This window comes from Eurytemora carolleeae, unplaced genomic scaffold (assembly GCF_000591075.1).
Source record: "Eurytemora carolleeae unplaced genomic scaffold, Eaff_2.0 scaffold488, whole genome shotgun sequence".
NCBI lineage: Eukaryota > Metazoa > Arthropoda > Copepoda > Calanoida > Temoridae > Eurytemora > Eurytemora carolleeae.
Genome location: NW_019396397.1, coordinates 110,791 through 130,311, shown reverse-complemented (window position 1 = coordinate 130,311; position 19,521 = coordinate 110,791). Strand labels below are relative to the sequence as shown.

Sequence of the window (19,521 nt, the reverse complement as noted above, 5' to 3'; positions counted from 1 at the left end):
GGGGGAGGGGTGCACGGTGGAGGTCTGAGTTAAGATTTGAGCAAGATAGAAACCTGAGACCCTGAGAATATTTTTAAAATCTGTGTAAAAATTCAAAATAAGATATTTTTAAGGTAAAATAACGCCGTTTTGCACATTTTAAAAAATAAAATTGTGCTTGGATCCGGATCCGGATCCAGAGAGCCAAAATAATGCGGATCTAGCGGATCCGGATCCTAAGCACTGCTTACAACAATTACAAATAACAAAATTCTTTGGGATTTTAAAAGGGACTGTAAGTAAAATTTCAAGTGAACCTCCATGCAAAGATGACAATGTCCGATTTACAATGATACCCTTTATCTTATCTTATCAAAAATGTGGAAGAAACCGTCGTTTTTTTTGACTCGATAAGTGTTTATTTCAAGTGTCTCCGTTGCTACCTATGAACAAGGAATGCACAAGTCACTCGAATACAAAAAAAAAACAGTTTAAAAAGAAACAAAAACGTTGATATCCAATTCATACTTGATTAGACAAAGCTTAAAAGAGTACCGTTGTAAATCGGGCAGTCATATTTGCATGAAGGGTCACTTGAAATTACGTTTACAGTCTCTTTAAATATAAAGAAGAAATAAGACATTAATGTCACCGTTTTATTAGTAACACGGCAGGATGTTTATGAGCTAATTGTAAAGCTAATTATTTTTAAAAAAACGTATATCTGGTCAGAAAACGTTTTAAAATATAGAAATACTAGGCTTTTAGGGCCCATCTTCTATTTCAACCTTTAATTGTGGCTTTATCTCTGAACATCTTCGCTTTTTACAGTATAAAACAAAAACAAAAAAAGTTTGTGGATTTCATAATATTTTTTTGCGCATTTTCAAAATTTTTCAAAAATAAAAAACTTTTTAACACAAATTTTTTAAATTTTGATCATTCATAAACCTTCCCTGGGGTCACGTGAGGTCCCAAAAAAAATTTGGGCCCGATCGGTTAAGCCGTTTTGGCGTTTATTGGATACAAACAAACATATAGACCGTTTATTGGATACAAACAAACATATAGACATATTTCGTATCATTACAAAATGTCAATGGTCTTAAAATTGAAATATCAATTAATAATATTTAATAAAAAGATTGATAATTGGCTGAACTACTGAACGGCCAACAAAGATAGAAAAGAGATATTTTAAATTAACACAAATCAAATCAAGTTTAAATCTGAAAGGGAATCAAACGTGGTGACCCCAGACTGCATTCAGGGTGTTGTGAACATTAGAGAACCAATTAAACCAATTTTAAAGAATAACCAACCTGCAGTTTTTGTTTTCTTGAAGAGTTTGCTACCCTATGTTTAGAGGCTTCAGGACGAAGAATAGATGTGCCAAGAGCAAGCATATCCTTGAGATTATTTACAATAATATCTACTGTACAAACATCTGGTCTCTTTTCATAAACATGATGAACCTGTTCCTCCAGCGGAACTACGTTCTTAGGGATAAGTTTACTAAAATCAGGAGGAGGTGTTTTTTCTCTCACGTCAACCTTAATCTTTTTTAGTTTCAGCATGTTTAGTTTTAACATCTCCAGCTTACTGACTTCTAAACATGCATTATGAATCTCATTATAGTGTTCGATCACTTCCTTGAGTAGCTCAGGCATCCTGAGTCTACTGGCGTGATCTATGCCGTGGTTCTCAGCGTGAATTCTAAGCATGTCACGACCTAGATCTCGGAGTTCTTTAACAGTTTTAGCCACCACGTATCCGTGACAAGCTTTGCCAGAGTTTAGTTTATAACTTGTTCTTATATTAGAAGTGCTGGACACACAATCCATACTATCCTCCTCCTCCTCCTCTTCAAGAACCTCACCCTCTTCAATGATCTCAACATCGTCCGTGGTTATATACTCCTCGTAGAGGGTTTCCTCAGAGTTTCCAATAACCTCCTCACTTATAACATCGGAGGGATCAAACTGAGGTTCTGCTGACTCCGTGGTTTCAATAACCTGGATTCCATCCTGATCCAGAACAGTTTCTGTGACTATTTCTATCTGTTGAGGATGCGCGCTAGGTATAGGGGCTGCAAGAGCGTGCTCTGCGAGCTCTATTAATCTATCCGCGCCTCCAACAAGGTTCTCCTCCGGTTTTCTTACTTCTTCTTCACTGGGTTCTGTATTCTTATCCTTAAATATTGTCAATTAAACAATTAGTATCTTCAAGAACCAACCATATTTGAGCCGCGATTTAAAGTTAAGCTGCGGTATTAAATTTAAATCGCGGCTCAAATTCTTTAAATTCGACCTCTGGAAACGGAAAATTAAAAAATATAATTGAATGAAGTATATACTTAACAAAAATTATGAAAGAAAGAATAGAATGAATGAGAAGTTCTCGCATATCTGTGTACCAAAAATAATCTCACATTACAAATGAAATAGTTGCAAGTTAACCTCAAATAACACTGTAAACAAAAGACTGTTATGTAAATTTTGAATTTACATTTACCCATAAATTATGTATTTTGTTTCCTACTAAATCCAAGAAAATTTCATATTATTCCCTTCACCTTTATTCTGCTCCTAAGTTTATCAATGGTTTGAGATATAGGAGATACGTCCTGTCCCCCCTCCTCAGTATTATCCTTCAACTCAACACCATGCTTGCTCTCAAAATGTTCTCTCAGCTTGGACAGAAGATCTGGTTTCTTGAGAAGCCCGGCATTCTTTATCCCGTGTTTCTCTGTGGCTAAACTTCTCAGTTCAGATGTAGGTATTCGGTTCAACTGTTGAATGGAGAATATTTCTACTGGAGTAGAACACGAGCTGGGACCAGATTTCTTTCTTGGACTGCTCTTCATCCTAGGAACAGAGAATAGTTGGGGGTTTTTCACTCGATATGTTTGATCATCTTTCATTTCATGGGATTGTCAAAAGCAATTTTAATGAAGGTTTACTTCTTTTTGATATTTTGCGGGGGGAAAAATGATTTTCTAAAAGGGGCGGGATTTATTTTTTTAAGAAAATTATACACCCCTGTTAGGAAAAAAACCGTGAATATTTCGGGCAATTTTTAGTTTGTTTTTACGGGTAACTAAAACACAATAAAATGTCAAATATTTTAATTCTTACGTCTCGACTCCTACAAAAGTAGAACATATTTCTTCTAAATTAATCTTTCGCGGGTGTCGGAAGTAATAAATGCTTTATTAATGAGAAAATAAAAGAACGTTTGAGAATAGGAAACAAAAGAAAGGAATGAAAGAAAATGAAGTTGTCTCAATCTTGTATCACTTATATAAAAGTGATTTACAAGTAATCAAAAATTGGTAATTAATTGGAAATAGCTCACCTGTTTCTACATTGAACTCATCAGATATTTCTGAAACATATATAATTATTGTAGTAACTTTAAAAAAGGTCGATTTTTGTATAAATATCACAGTAACTTAACAACACTCTAAACAAATATATCGATTTCTTGAAAGACTGAGCATTGAAATATAGATTTCATGTCTCTACGGCGAATCAAAACTTCCAAAAAATCGATCGATTGTTTGTTTTTGTTTTTCTACTTTTGACAAGGTATTGGTTCTTTTCTTAACAGATTTCTTAAGATGTCTTGGAAGCGGTTCCGGGAAAACGTCAGGTTTCGTATTTCCTCCCATCCCGTCATACATCTAGCAAAACAATATATTAATAGAACAGCTCGACTTAAAAATTTAGAAAAAAATTGGTTAAAATGAAATAAGTCTCACTTTTTTTGAGAGTTTAAAGTTTTGTAAATAATCTCTAGGTTGTAATATATTGGGGAAAAAAAAAGTACCACCAAACCCCCCCCCCCCCCAAACAATATTTTGGAAAATGTTATGGTTTTGATCATTAGGTTAGAGCTCGGAGACAGGTCGTCTTTAGATCCGCCACAGCTGACTAATTGATTGTGAAAGGAAAAACTTAAGATTTTTTATACATTAACAAAATTTGTCAATTTTGAGTTACAATTTTAAAAACTCTATAATAACCCACCTGTCCTTTTTGAGTCCCAACTTCCATCAGGTTTATTCTCAACTTTGGTCTTTTCAGGTCTAGATGATTACTCTGACTTAATGGTTTTCGTTTCTCTCCAATAGCGATACCACAGGACTTAAAGGCAACCTCGGGGGTTTCCACGGCCGGAGATTTGAGAGATTTCGGGGACTCATCCTCACTGCTTTCAACCAGGGGCATGATGGAGTTTTTCTTCAAGTCTTTTATTGTTTTCTCCTGGGAGTAGACCTTTCTCTGAAGTTCTTCCTTTTTCTCAGTTAAATTTGTGATTTGATCGTACGCGGTCTGCAGGCTTGTATTCAAACTGTCTTTCAGAGCTTTAAGATCATTAAGCTGAACAGTGAGGGAAGATATTTTCCTACGATCCTCTTCTCTCATGTTCATCGTGTCTTCAGCTTTCCTCACGGCCAGTGCTTTCATTCTTTTCATATCTATCAACTTCTTTTTTAGTTCCACCACCAAGGTTGCAAGATCTCGACTTTCTTTGTCAAAAGATCCGCGTTCTCCAAGCAGTAAGTTTACTTCTGAAATAGATCCACGCATGACCTTCTCCATGTCTACAAACAACTTGAGCTTCTCCTTGTAAATCTCCGCCTCCTTTCGATACTGTTCGAACTTATCTCTCTCCTCTTTCAAAACCCTGATATGGTTTTTACACTGAAGCATGGATTCCTCAGCTTTTCGTCGAGCGTGCTCAATTTTCTTAATTTCTTCTTTGATTTTAGCGTTATTCTCTTGAACATCTTTCAGTTTAGTTCGGAGATCTTCTCTCTCCGAGTTGGAAGCTCTAAGTAGGAACTGTACATTGTCCAACTTGTTCTGTAGATCGTCCGGGTTAATCGTATCATCGCCATCAATTTCAGATAAATAGATCTTTCTAAACAAAAATCAATCGTGAAAACAGAATGAAATTGAAACTAAAACGATTATAATTTTAGATTATCAATTTTCGTTAAGTATCAAAAATATTTAAATCGAGGCATCATGTCCAAAAATCGTATACAAGGAAGGACCAGAATTATCATATCTCGGCCTTCTTTGAGATTTGGAGAAGTGTTACGATCACAACTTTCATATTCAAATCAAAAAAGAGAAACCAAGTTTATCTTTCAACCACTTTAAGCAAATTCGTTCCGAAGAGGCTAATTTCACTGAAATGTTCAGATGTGTGAAAGATGGCAAAGATCTTGGGTCAATTTTAGAGAACGATTTATCTATGTATACCTTATATTTTTCTCGTTTGCCGAATGTCTGCACTGTGGACAATTTTTCTTAGATTCAAACCATTGCATAACACAGTGTACATGAAACACGTGACCACATGGTGTACACACCAGGTTGTCGCTGGGGGTCAACAACTCAAGACAAGTTGAACAATTAACTCGCATTTTACCTCTACAAATTATATATGTGAAAAGAAGCTGAAATCATTATCATTTTAACTTGTTACAAGGCCAATACCAAACAAAAAGAATTTTAAAATTCTAAAATTAACTAGGAAAACCGTTGGCTGAAATCCTTAATTTTTATAATTCAGCTGTCATATCTGCATAATGCTTGCACTGAAATCGATATTTTAAAGACTAGAAATAAACATTTGTGTGGAACCATGTATCTCAGGGCCACTAATGATTAATAGAAAAAAGAGAAATGAAATGAATCTTATAAATGGCTTTCCGTTTTTAATTAAATTCTGTTGATTTCGAAACAAATTCAAACTAGTGAGTTTGCTCGAGTGCCGCATTGAGCCGCGAACACTGGCAAAATGGCGGCGGCAAAATAACGAATCTGCGCTCTAGAGCGTCTTCTACGTCATGATGGGCCCTGGAATTCATTAAATATCTTTTTTGCTATAATTATTAATTTTTATATGAAAAATATCAATTGTTATGAAAACAGCAGAAATGATGTATACTTTTTTATTATTTCATAAGAAACGATTCGTTTACCCCTTTCTCAAGCAGGGGCGGATTCAGGGGGGGGCAGGACCTTTGAACCCCCCTGCTAACGGATTCAGGGGGGGGCGTAGCCCACCCTGAGATTTCAGAATAGCTTTTTAATAGCACTTCTGGGAATGAAAACTCAGTGCAAAACAGGAAAAATATCTATCTTAACAAAAATTTTCGCCTGCAGCAGGTCTTCTTGTTTCTAAATCTGGATTTGTTAAGTTCCGAAATAATTCTATAAGCACCACCTTCACTTTATAAATCCTGAATACGCCCCTGGTCTCAAGGGGGGATGCAGCAATACATCGCCCCCATCCTAAACTCTCCGCATTAACAGCCTTTTTAAATTCTTCGTTTGAAACGCACTTGTTCACATGCATATTTGCATGTTTTTGTTTAAATTTATAAACTATAATTATTAATATAAAGTCGCGTGAATTTAACCACTCAAAAGTGTGAATAGTGTACATTAACAGGGAAATGGAATCCAGGGGCGTATTCAGGGGGGGGGGCTAAGCCCCCCTGGACCAGAGAAATCTATCGATTTCAGATGGTTTTCAGGCCCCGACCGGTGCTGAGCCCCCCCTGGAAAGGAAAAATGTAAGCCCCCCCCCCCTGGACAAATTCCTTAATACGCCTCTGATTCCTCTGATGGGATCCATCCATGAGAGCGGAAAAAGGGGGTATTGGGGGTTTTTTGGGGTACAACTATCCCCATAATCATCCTTCAGGGATAATCGTATCCGGCCACCTAATACCTTTATTACAAATTGTCCAATTAATTCGTTAATTCCTTGGCAAGATCACATCTCAAGTTGTGAAATATTTTTATTAAAAGCTTATAAAAGACCTTACTATATATTTTTAATTCATTTCAACTTTGAAAAAGATAACATCAACTTCATGCACCCCCAAACCAGCTATAATATAAGAAACGAACAAATAATCTTGAAAAAAACGATAGTTTTTTACGGATCGACCGATTTTTTCGAATGAACTTTTGAAAAAAAAAATTTGTTTTTCATTTAACGAACGTTTTAAGGAAACGAACGATTTTATTGAACTCATTGAACTAGCGATCGGGAAGGCAGGCGGCCATGAGCCACCACTCTTTCCGGCCGTGCCAACACAATTTCCCCTTCCGTACCACCACATTTGACTCTTCCGGGCAAAACTACTTTTTGAAATGGTATATTTAGGGCCTTTAAAGTGTGATTTTAAAAAATCCAGCCGCGTCACGCAAAAAAGCACACTTCAAACCATTTTTTCAATCCTGCTTACAGTTGGTTAATGAGTGATTTTAAGATGGATTTAGTATAAAGAGTCAGTAATTGAATAATCATTAGACTTTGTGATATTTCAAGATGCAATACTCAGTCAAATTTGTTAAAAATTTCATTGTAAACAGTTTAAGAATTCAACACACAAAATATTAATCTTATTATTAATCTTTTGGTTTTAAAACTTGAATATACTTTGAAAATACGTACTTTTACGTATAGGTAAAACCTATTAGTTCCAAAAATTAAGAAATGTTAGGATTTTTTAAAACCTTAATCTCATAGAGGAAAATCCTAAAAATTCCTGATTATTGGATTTTTAGGTTTTTACATAAGCATTTTTTACGGATATATGCAGTCAAACGTATTAAAAAAAAAGATTTTTACGTATTCAAAACCTAAATATACGTATATACACAAATGTCATGCATATTTTTAGGTTTTCCGGTTAGTAGGGTATACACATAATCTTATGTTATCTTTTAGTTTTAGATTCTAAAAATCTCAGATCACAATCAACTAAAAGTTGCAGTTTAGGAGTAAAATAAGAAAGTGTGTGGTCCGGATGAAAAATAGGTATTTTGCGTTTTGTGTTAAATTGAGCTTAAATATCGTTTAATTTTTCAAATGAAATGCATTTTAAACAAAATCAAATTCTATTAAGAATAACATATTGCCTAAATTTGAAAAAATTGAGTTATAGGACATACAAATATATACATCTGAAAACACAGAAGCAACACCCAGACGAAAAAAGGCTAGATCGGAAGAAATAATGGTAAATTATGACGTCGGCGGACGAAAAAATGGTGTGGTGTGCCTTCCCCCGCGCACGTGCTTTTGTTCAATAAATTGATGATCTTTAATAATGTCAGGGGCGTAAATAAGGATTCTGTAGTTGCCCCCCCCCTGTATACGCCCTTGGGGGTAGTAACCCCAATAAACCCCCTTATTTACGCCACTGTAAAATGTAATAACTATCGAGTCAAAAATTTAATCCTACTTATACTTAATCCATATTTTGGCATACAGAGGGGTTTTAAAATTTAAATAACAAAAATTTGACGATCTCGACCAAACCCCCCTGACTTCATATAATGCCCTATCTACTATTCTAATTAATCTTCGCTTAGATCGAACCAGACTTTTAATTGAATAAATTATGGTTGGCTAAGGACCTTGGCATAAAGATTAACCAACATTACCCGCATGCTATCCATCAGTGCAAACGAGCTGTTCCATTTAGAGTCGGAGTTCGTGCAGCTAATATATTTTCACAAACTTATCATCGTTATTTCATTTCATTATATGAATCCTGTGGTGGTGTAAGATTTCTAGTTTTAGATGAAGCCACATCTGAGGAATCTGAGAAGCTCTAGAAACTTAAAATTGAAACACTTTCATTAACAATGCGTTTTTAAGGTACACTAGAATATTCTTGAAATTAATTTTAATTTTAAAAAATCGCTCAAGCCAACCTTTTACGAGAGTCACCTGTCAGATTTACAAAAATATTTTTAAACTTAAATTTGTTATTAGCACATTACTGATACATAAAATATCATACTTTAAGATAAGTTTTTAAGAAAATTAAAATAAATATATACTTCTTTCTTTTAAACGTCATTTGCATAATTTAAACAGATTTACATAACAAGGCCACAGTAAGTTTAATGGTATATAACAATGAACTATTTTATCTAAGGTTCACTTAATAACAATGATTTCTATAGATTAGAATTCTGAGTTACTTGTTGATGCATTCATTGTGGATTGAAGTTTGTCTGTGTTAAGGAAAGTCAGTGAATGTATTCTAACTAGACCCGACTGTCCCCCGCTAGCCAGGAGAAGATGAGATCCTAGGTTCATATTCCACTCAACCCTATTCAAACTACAGATAGGATAGTTTAGAAGATTCTCTTCGCACATCTTCTCCGAGTACCTTACCTTACGCTTTAACTCCTTCTCGTTAGAGGAGGCATTCAAAGAATCAAGGAGATCAATAAAACTTAAGTTGAATTTACTAATATCATCCTTGTCATTAGATCCAGTTTCACTTTTATCATCCTCGGTGATGTTTTTAGTCATATAAACGTATGCTCTTCGTTTCCCGCTGGATCTATTCTGATCTACGGACTTGTTCCTGTCTGGCATCATGTATATAACCAGCTCTCCAGCGGAGCTACATACAGCCAACGCGCCCAACCAAGGGGATACACTTTGATCCCATATACAAGAGTTTTGACCAATAACAGGTTGGGACGCATTCTTGGTGACGCCTGTCTCTGAGATCAAGGTTTGTGTGTGAGCTTGTAGGTAAACATCATCATGACAAACTGCTGCAGCATGAAGACCAGGTATCCAGTCTACCCTGGTCACCAGACCTCTCTTCACCTCCTGTATAGGAGAACATGTATCCCTGAGATCCCAGAACCTATAACTTCTATCCGACCCTCCGGTTGCACAGTACTCGGGGAACTCCGTCGACGAGGAGGCTAAAGAAATCCCATTCACAGTGGATGCATGAGCGGTCCAGGAGAGAATTGGAAGGGTTCCCTTAAGAGTCTTTGTCAGGGAGGATTCAGACTCTAGATCCCATACACAAACCAACCCACTCACAAACGACCCAGCGATATACCTATGCTTGGGGCCACGGTACCAGGAGACGGATAAACAGTGTCCCTGGCTCTGTTCACTGGGAAACAATGATTTACTTGCTGATAATCTAACAAACTTTCGACCTTTTTTCGGGAATCGAACTTCAAAAATTCTAACTGTTCCGTCGGAGCAGGCTGCCGCTAAATCTCCCAAAGATATTGATTCCTCCCATCTTCCAGACGGACACCATTCAAGATCCCAAATTTTTCCGTAGGAGTGAGCTATTCCAAGTATAAGTTTGGGATCTTCAGATATGTTTTGATCTGGGTCTATTACAACCCTCCAGAGCTGAATAAAACCAGGTTCAATCAATTCTGAGCTGTACAAGGTCTCCTTGTGATCATGATGTGTGGAGACAGCGAGATATTGTGTAGGTTTGAATGAAGGCTGAGGAACCCATGACATGGCCCAGACAGGACCTCCAGAGAAGATTATGCCCGTCCCGTTCAATATCTTAGATTCAAACCTGCTCAGGGTATAGTTATCAACACTACTCGACTCTGAGCGATTAAGCTGAAACCTGACGGAGGTGGTTTCCTTAGGAAAGAATTCATCTTCATTTATCAAAGGTTCTGAGATAGATCTAGAGTCCCTGGTCCCGGTAACTCTGTTGGTTGAGAAGTTATCCTTTCTATACTTGGCTTCGTTCACCATAAACTCTGTATCTGGATCCAGGGAGTTGAGAGGACTTCCAGCTCTTCCATTAGTCTTCTTAAACTTAGTTTTCTCCGTGTACTCCTCATCACTATATCCGTCTAGAAAATATATCATGTCAAAAATATAATTTTAATTTAATCCTTAATGTCTGAAGACAATGGGTGCAGAAACATAAGAGAAAATATCCGAGGAGGTGCTACCGTACTAACAAATAAAAACATTCTTTTTGAAGAAAAAAAAACACTGTTCCTTAACCTTTACCTGAGAAATCAATTCCATATTTATTCATCCCATTCACTAAGAAATTAAAATCTTTTAAGCTATCGAAAAAAAGGAATAAAGTAAAAAAAACTGATCTCTGTAAAAGATTATATGTATTTCAAGGTATACCTTGAGCTGGAAACAATTCAATATCATGTTCCCGCATTGAGTGATCAATGATCTTCTCCTTCTTGTTGTACACCTCAGAGCAGAGCAGGCATCGGAACATTCTAATCATTGAGTAACTTTATTATTTCTTCCAATCTTAAAATAACAGTAAATATAATTCACAAAAAAATGCTTCGTCTACTTCAAGGATTACTTTTAAGTGGGTTTCCAAAAAAAAATTATTGAGTCACGGAAAGAGGAAGGAAAATAAATTTGTTTAAAAAATACCTTTCCCCTTCATTATTCGTGAACAATTTGTAAATCTTCTTTGGATTAAACTCTTTGCTGATATCAAATACATCCTCTGAATCCTCTGAGCCCTGAAGGGATATATCTGATAGATCTCCCGGACTCCTATCCCTGGATATCATTTGGAACTTCTTCTCAGCTACACATGCAGCAGCTCGCTTACGTTTACCATACTCCGGGATATCCTAAATAATCATCCTTGAAGCAGGAATTTATATTTTCAAGAAATTAAACATAAAGTGACAAGTTTTCCATCCTTTTTGATATGCTTTACCCAACGAACAATTTATTCTCCATAAAACAGCAAATAAAACGCCTTTAAAAAATGTAGGCTCCCATCGCCTATCTTGCATTGGGGGGAAAATAATTTGCAAAGGGGGGAGGGATGACTTTTCAAGAACAACAATACTTTTAGATATCCTGCATGCAAGTCAAACTTTGTGATATTCAAGATATCAGAAATATTAATTATCCTATATTCCAGATACATATTATTCATATTCATTACAAACAGTTAATAAAAAAAAGCTTTACAATTGTCCAGACACTCATTCCATTCCATCAAATCAATTAGATATTTTTCCTACTCATTTTTACTTTGCTTTAAATTAAAAATTGTAATGATGAAGTTTCAGTTCCCATTAAAGAGTTCGTAATAACTTCTTCTCCTACAGAATACAATGGTAGAATACTAGAATCTAACAGATGTCATTCATTCATTTAAATATTTATCTTGAAAATAAATATGTATAATCAACAATAGATTAGCATGCAATACCTATTAACCCATTTCCAGAATCACGTTTTAGATGTTTGATTTCGATAAAAATTCCTAGCTTAGGTGTAATATCTAAACAGAACTCACCTCATGAAGTTTAGATATTTTAGTGTCCCTGGAGTCCTTCAACTCATCTTCTGACACAACTAGGATTCTTTTATTCTTCTTAGTTGCTATTTCGCTTTTTATTCTCACACCTTTCTTATTTTTCTTTTTTTCTACTTCGTGATCACTGTCCAGAAATTCGTCAATGGACGAATTCTTATCCTTAGCCAGTCGCTTTTCTTTCTTTTCAGCGTTTTCTTTTCCCTGACTCTTAGGGGAATTAGTGTCTTTTTTCAACGATATTCTTAGAGATCTTCTTGAGCTAGAGTTACAGTCAGCGGCGTCCAGCACGGTTATATTTCGTCGATCCCGAAGTGTTACAAACTTTTCCTTCTTAATCTTGGTCTCCTTCTTTTTCCGAGGCGTTTTCTTTTCCACTTCCATCTCCTCGAGATCAGATTGTCCAGAAATATGTTTTCGAGAACTTGTTTTCAGTTTTTTTGGACTAGGGTTTGCATCAGAGTTTTTATCTTTTTGTAAATTAGATTTTTTTTTCTTCCTTGGAATTTTCTTTGGGGGTTTTCTGACATCTAAATCCTCTTCAGGTACTATGGAGTCTTCATGGTTAGTATTAACACCATCATCGAGAAGATCAACAATGTCATCAACATTAATATCATCTTCAGTATCTATGTTCTCTAAGGTTTCTGTAATCATTTCATTGTCAGCTGCATGGGTCTGGTCGTGATCATTTTCCCCAGTTAGGTTGGGTTCAAGCTCGGTCTGGGGTATGTTAAGGGTCGAATCATCAAATCTATCTGGAGATTGACAACATGAATTTAGAGTTTCTAGAACATCATGGTTCGGGCTGGGTTCTACTGAGGAGGATTCTAGTCTTTCACTGAATTGGTCAATTTCTCTTTGATAATTTTGAATACTGTCTTCATACGAATCATTATCTTCATCGTCTACATTTAATGGTACATCTTGGTGAACCCAGCTCAATCCTTCCTTTAAGATCTTATTAGAAATATCAGGTGGCTGTTCCCCTTTATTCCTTTCAATCTCGGGATCGTTTTGACATAATAGTACCTTTCTAGGAGACGATCTTGTTTCACAAATTGTTTCTTTATGATTAGAAATTTCATCTTCTTGATAAGTTTTTTCGCTTTCACTGGACAGAGCTGTACCAGGTTCTAATTCTGCAAAACCAGAAGCCTCTGCTCTAATTGAAGGTTCAGCTATATCGATACTATCCTCTCTCACTATGTGTTTATCGTTTTCTAAATCTTCTTCTCTGCAAATTCGTTTTCCTATCGATTCGTCCTCTTCTTCTCTGACTAAGTGTTTTGCAACAGTATCTAATACAGAGTCTGTGTCCTTAGAAAACTGATTTTCTCCATTTGATATTTTGGTTGGTTGGATTGAACCCGGAGCCGCTGATGGTTCTGGAAGGTGGAGATGCTTCCCATCTGGAGATAAAGTAAGATAGACCATCCTTCCATCTGAGTTTTCGAGTAAATCCTTCAGATTTCCGTCATCAAACTCCGGGAATGGAATAACTAAACTATCTCCGATATAATTCATCTCACACATATTGTTTAATTTTATTTTCTCCGCAACTGGAATACCTTCCGTCGCGGAATTCGATAATGATTGTTTCTCTACGTCTGTTTGGGTATTGGTTGGGTTGGTAACTTGAATATCAGATGGGCTCACGGTTCTAGGTTTGGATAGATCAACAGGTTCATCTTGATCCTTCCAAGAAGAAATACATTCCCTCTGGAGAACTCCACTTGAATCAGCAAGGTCAGGGATAATATCACTTGAAGTTGTGGATGATTTGTTACCGTCTTCTCCTTTATCTCGAACTAGGTTTGATTTTTCATTCGATATTCTCGAATCTGTTGATTTATTCATAAAATTATCACAAAATAAATTTGAAGAACTAGGTTGGGTCGGACTGCATACTTCATCTGATGGAGAAGGAGGAGGGAGATTGTCGGAAAAATTATCTTGGGTTTTATTTGTCCCTTCCCTGATCGGAAAAACGGACTGATCAGTTTGAAAGGATGAACCAAAGTCTCCGGATGCATCTGGGAACTGGCGCGGTGGACTGCAGGATTCAGAGGTTCCTGATATGGATCCTAGACTCTTCGAACTTTCAACTATCACAGCATTCTTTGGTCGCTTGGCAGGATCCAATTCCTCTAGTTCTTCTCTCGTCAATGTAACCTTTTAAATAAATAAAAAATAAATTTAAACAATCTATATTTAAACACTTAGCTCTTATATTTCAACTTTAAATTGTTAACTCTTCAGCATTTTCTCTTCGTTAAAACGATAAAAAAAAAATTTTACGGATTTACATTCTTTTTTCTTGGATTTTCAAAATTTTAATAAAATAAAAAAATGTAATGCAATTTTTTGTAATTCTGAGCATCCATAAACCTTCCCTGGTGTCATGTGAGGTCCAGGAAAAATTTGGGCCCGATCGGTTTAACGGTTACAAAAAAACAAACAGACAAGCCAAATATATAAATAGATATAATCAAGATCAAATAACGAACCTGTTCATCTTCGATATTCCAGTTTCCACGGGTAGAGGGAATATAAAAGTTTGAAGTTTGTGGTAAAATAACATCATCTTCATCTACTAAATAACAAAATATAGGATAACAAGAATACGGTCTTATGAGACATAAAGTCATAACCTTTGTGCTGTGAAACTCGTGATCATGCATTAATCTCTATGTTATGCAGATTGTAGAGATAAGAATTAATTTATTTCATCTTAAATATTCCGGAATTGTCATATCCTGCAGGGATAACTAAAATTGAGGGATCAAGCATATATTCTCCAATTAAAAGTTCCCAAATTGAATATCAAGATCAAGTGCTCAAGATTAATAATATTCACACAAAAGTTCCGATTTATAAACAATCTTTTTATAAATAAAGAGAATTGAAATTGAAAAGCTTTCTTGTTCTTACAGTCGCTATTTTTTAATTACCTGTTCCTCCATCTTCTTCTATAAGTTTTCTAGCTTCCTCCAACTCCTTCCTTGCTTCTTCTTCTCTTTGTCGTAATTGATCTTCTTTTTCTCTCAGTCTCTTCTCCCTTTCCTTCAACTCACGCTCTTTCTTGATCTTAATCAGAAATATATCTATAGAACTCTGGTGAACATATACTACACTTTTCAGCAAAATATGGAAATTTTAGAGATAGAAAATTTAGTAATTAGTAAAGTTTAATACAATAAGATAAGGTTTTAAAACAATCTGTTCGTAATTTGAGGTTTGCAAGAATAAGGAGAAATATGGGTTTCAAGATTTAATAGAGATTTAACATAAATAACATTAAGATTTACCTGTTTTGCTCTGAGGACGGTTTCGCGGACCATATTCTCAAACTCTATTATCTTAGCTTCCTTCTCCAGAAGTTCTTTTTCCCGTTGAGATATAGGCGATTCCTTTTTATCCAAACCAGAAACTAGAATATAAATAGAATAACAAAATGCTTTACTCGTTGGAGGAAACAACATACATATACATATTTGTTTGCATTTAAAACTGACTTAATATGATCTGCATAACGACAATGATTTGCTTATAGTAACGGGTGAACCACACAAAACGGATTTTTTTGATTATTACTAAGAAAATTCATATAATAATGGATGAAAATCCGCAAAACTACTATCTTGGGACCAGTTGATAGTGGATCTACCAAGAAAAAATGATAAAAAGCTTAAATCCATCTTGAAATCACAGATAGAGACCAATCTCCAGAAAAAGCCACATGCCAGTGATGGTAAAATAATAAAGTGGCTGTATATTGGTGCAGTCCCCGGTCCTGACACTCTCAATGCAATCAAAAAAGAAAGCCTGAGAAGCTTTGTTGTCTACCAGAAGAAGAGAAGTTTGCAATGCATGAGTTCTGTGCTGATCACCTAAAGGGGAACGGACGACCCTCTGTTCCAGGAAGAAAGATTCCCCAGGTGAAGAGACTGAAGAACATTAAGGAACGCAGGAGCACCCGGTCTGTTTCTAAAAGAGTTGGAGTCTCTCAAACATCAGTTGTAAGAGTCATGAAAAAATATGGATATAAGGCATACCACAAGTATAAGGTACAAAAAATGTCAGATGAGCATAAGGAGAGGCGTGTGGAGTGTGCAAAGATGTTCTTAGTGTCTATGGGAGAAGAGTGAGGAATGACAGAAAGTGGGGAAAGATCATCAATACTGATTTCAGTGCCAAAATCACTACTTATGGCCAATAGAAAATGTTTGGAATATTCTTAAGGGAAAGGTTACTAAAAAAGAATGCTCTAATGACCAACAGCTGAAGAAAGCCATCATTGCAGCATGGAGAGAGATTGACGATGATAAGGCTCTATGTAGACATTTGATGGCATCTCTGCCCCACCGACTACAAGCTGTTATAGACAAAGAAGGCCGTCAAATCCATAAGGAAGACTACTAAAAGTTTCCATATACTCAAATATAATATGTAACCACTAAAATATATCCAATAAAACTGTTTGAATCATAATGCATTAAACAATTAGAGAAGAATTAGTATTGTGTGTGGTGTTTTTAGGTTCACCCTTTTACTTCATAAATATCATGATAAGAACTAGACAATCTGTCCAGAGGGTCTAAAAAATTCTAGATCTACTTGATAAGCTGAAAAAAAAACAATATTACTCATCTCACCTAAAGAGCTACTGGACTGTAAGAACTGTTTGGAGGACGCAGTAAAATCCGAATTGTTTCCGTTCAGCCAGGATTTTGAATCCTCTGAACCTGGTTTTCCTCCGAACTTAGTATCACTACCGGAAGGTTCAACTATACTTTGAGACTCAGATTCGGAACTGAAAAATATTATTAAATTCAAAGATGTTTTACAGGTTCAAAGAAAAGATGAAAAAAAATCTTATTTTTTTACCTAAGAGGTTTGATACCGGATACACTTTCTTCATTCAAAGATAAATTCTGTCTTAAAGTTTGTGATTGCTCTATTGTTGCGTCATGAGACGTGTCTAGTGAACCCCCACTGCTTAGGACTATCAAAGGACACGGCACGGCTGACGGCAGTGTCTGAGTAGGCCTAGTAGAAAGTGTACGCTGGATGATACTATTCTTGTAATGAGTATATTTAGCCCCCTGAGAAGGATAAGTTAGGGATGGTTGAGTTGAAACTGTAGAGTTGATTTTAAAATTCTGCTGTTTCATGGAATTTAATGGAAAATTGGAGCTCTGGGATTGAAAATTACTTTGAGCCTGGATGGATGTTTTATTGGTTACAGGAATACCCTGAGAGCTCGCAGTTGTTCCACTTGATTTAATAGAATAGGATGTTGAAGACAGACTAGATATAGAGGTGAGGCCTGGTCTTAAACCAGGAGTCGAGGTAAACCCGGAATAAGTCGTTGAAATCGGAATATTCACGGGAGTTGATATGTGAACTATGGCGGGGTTTGGGACAAAACGAATTTGTCCGGAAATACTAGATTTTGCAACCGGAGTTAAACGAGTTGGCATGTTGGCAGCACTAGATTTAGGACAGTTGCGTAACCAGACTATGGTTCCGTCCTGTTTTCTAACTTTTAGTAGATCACTTTTATTTCCAAGATTGGCACGTACAAATGATCCTATAATCTTTTTGTTTGGTCGGATTCCACCGGAATAGATTTTAGGACCAGGTTGCTTGGGCTCAACTGTATTCAATGACACCGGATTTTGGCTTGTTACGGTTGTGGATAAAGGGTTGTTGTAGAAGGCTGTTGTTGCAGGGAGCTGAAATAAACTTTTTTATTAAGTAATTGAACCTCTTTACGCATAATTGTAGATCAAGATTAAAAGCTAGTACAGAGATATTTATTTTCATTCTTTTGATAATTCATTCATTTTATTCTTTTCATTCCCCCCCCCACAAAAAAAACATATCTAACATGGCGGGGGGTATTTTCAAAAATGACAAGGAGGGATGATTTTAAATAAAATAGGCACTCCTGAGTTGTTAAAATTATCCAAATACGGTCCTTAAAAGGATAATTTAAGTGGATTTGAATTTATTTGTACTGTACCTGATATGGAATAAAAGTTTGCTGGTTGAGCTGGTTAGTCAGGTTTGAAGCTGAGACTCCGCTATAGTTATTATCTGATTGATTAGTACTACAGAACTGAACCTGTTCTCTGTATCCCTCTGTAGTAATACTACTCCCCCCCAGACCAGGATTTTGATAATTAACAAACCCATGATGGTTTAGAGGTTCAGCAGGCTTTATAGGGGAAATCTTCCGCTCTGCTTGCTGAAACATTCTTCCAGGACCACAGTTAGGTACTCTAGGAGTTGACTGGTGTTTACTACTGATAAAATCATTCTTTTCATCAATTATTTCATCTAAAGCAGGATCTTCGGACTTCAGATTTGGAGATTTATCCCCTTCGTGATTTCTCATCTTGTGTATAACAACATTGTGATATTGAGAAAACTGAACACCACATATTTCACAAGAAACATAAGTTCCTAGGTTCATGGGAATTCCGGAACACTTCCAAACATGGGATCTGATTCCGGTTATTGATAGGAAGGAGAGATTACATTCTCCAATCTTGCATGTGGCGTAACCAAACCGTCTGATTTGACTATGCCACTCTTTCGATAACGCTATTTTATCAACTGTGTCAGCCATTTTCACTGAAATTGCAACATGGTACTTTCTTGCAACATGATTCAGTCAGTAAATAATTTATGCTGTAAAGTTTGCATCTATGTACTTCATATAAAAAGTATGTTAATTTTAGTTATACAATCTTGTAATTTAGAAGTTAAAACCCAGGAATAAATATTTGAGTCATCCCTAACAATTACATCCACCAATAGACCATTATTTTATATTGACTGCTTCGTTTTATAAATAATTAGTTAATACATTTATAAAATAGCACAAAATATAAAAATAACTTAACAGTTATGAACAAAATATGGGATTGCTTTCGTCTGCGTGTTTCGAATATTTCTGTTGGCTGAAAGTTGGCGTAAATAAAGCATGCTCAAATGCCGCAGGTTTTTATGGACAGATTTACATTATTATTCAGATAGAAATGTAATTAAGATAAGGATTTTTAAATGGAGTTAGAAAGGAAATCAAAAGTTTCACAAGAAAATGATGAAAAAAAATTTGATACGGTTCAAAGAGAATGATCATATATGTGCATAAACAAAAAACATAGGAAAGTTCGTTCAAAGGCGTCGTAAAACGGGGGAAAGGGGGGAAATATAATAATCTTTGAGGGACAATAAAAAATATGTCACCCTTTCTATAGTTTTCAGTTGGGTGGCTCAGCTCAGCTGTTTGGGGATGAAAACTCCTATTTCCTAAGGAACTGTTCTTTACTTATCTACAATGGAGGACGACTTAGTCCCAATCCCCCCCCCCC

General features: G+C 35.9%; 2 protein-coding genes across 4 annotated transcripts in view; both read right to left on the bottom strand.

Annotated features, from left to right (window-relative positions):
• The window catches only part of LOC111702416 (janus kinase and microtubule-interacting protein 2), a 6,433-nt gene extending 1,014 nt beyond the window's left edge, over positions 1–5,419 (bottom strand). The window contains exons 1-5 of the mRNA XM_023474091.1: positions 5,256–5,419; positions 4,011–4,908; positions 3,567–3,664; positions 2,555–2,846; positions 1,302–2,171 (exon numbers count right to left, since the gene is read on the bottom strand). Of these exons, the coding sequence (XP_023329859.1) occupies positions 1,302–2,171; positions 2,555–2,846; positions 3,567–3,664; positions 4,011–4,908; positions 5,256–5,419 (2,322 nt within the window). The remainder of the gene's footprint in view (positions 1–1,301; positions 2,172–2,554; positions 2,847–3,566; positions 3,665–4,010; positions 4,909–5,255) is intronic.
• Positions 5,420–8,511: 3,092 nt separating this feature from the next.
• Positions 8,512–19,521, bottom strand: part of LOC111702402 (uncharacterized) — a 17,392-nt gene continuing 6,382 nt past the window's right edge. Inside the window, exons 3-13 of one of the 3 annotated variants that reach the window (XM_023474072.1) lie at positions 18,165–18,778; positions 17,024–17,874; positions 16,792–16,949; positions 15,445–15,566; positions 15,088–15,223; positions 14,644–14,729; positions 12,116–14,308; positions 11,230–11,435; positions 10,963–11,063; positions 10,834–10,869; positions 8,512–10,670 (exon numbers count right to left, since the gene is read on the bottom strand). In XM_023474072.1, the coding sequence (XP_023329840.1) occupies positions 8,992–10,670; positions 10,834–10,869; positions 10,963–11,063; positions 11,230–11,435; positions 12,116–14,308; positions 14,644–14,729; positions 15,088–15,223; positions 15,445–15,566; positions 16,792–16,949; positions 17,024–17,874; positions 18,165–18,773 (6,177 nt within the window). In that variant the 5' untranslated portion in view covers positions 18,774–18,778 and the 3' untranslated portion in view covers positions 8,512–8,991. The remainder of the gene's footprint in view (positions 10,671–10,833; positions 10,870–10,962; positions 11,064–11,229; positions 11,436–12,115; positions 14,309–14,643; positions 14,730–15,087; positions 15,224–15,444; positions 15,567–16,791; positions 16,950–17,023; positions 17,875–18,164; positions 18,779–19,521) is intronic. The other 2 variants (XM_023474073.1, XM_023474074.1) reach the window with 2 other exon arrangements.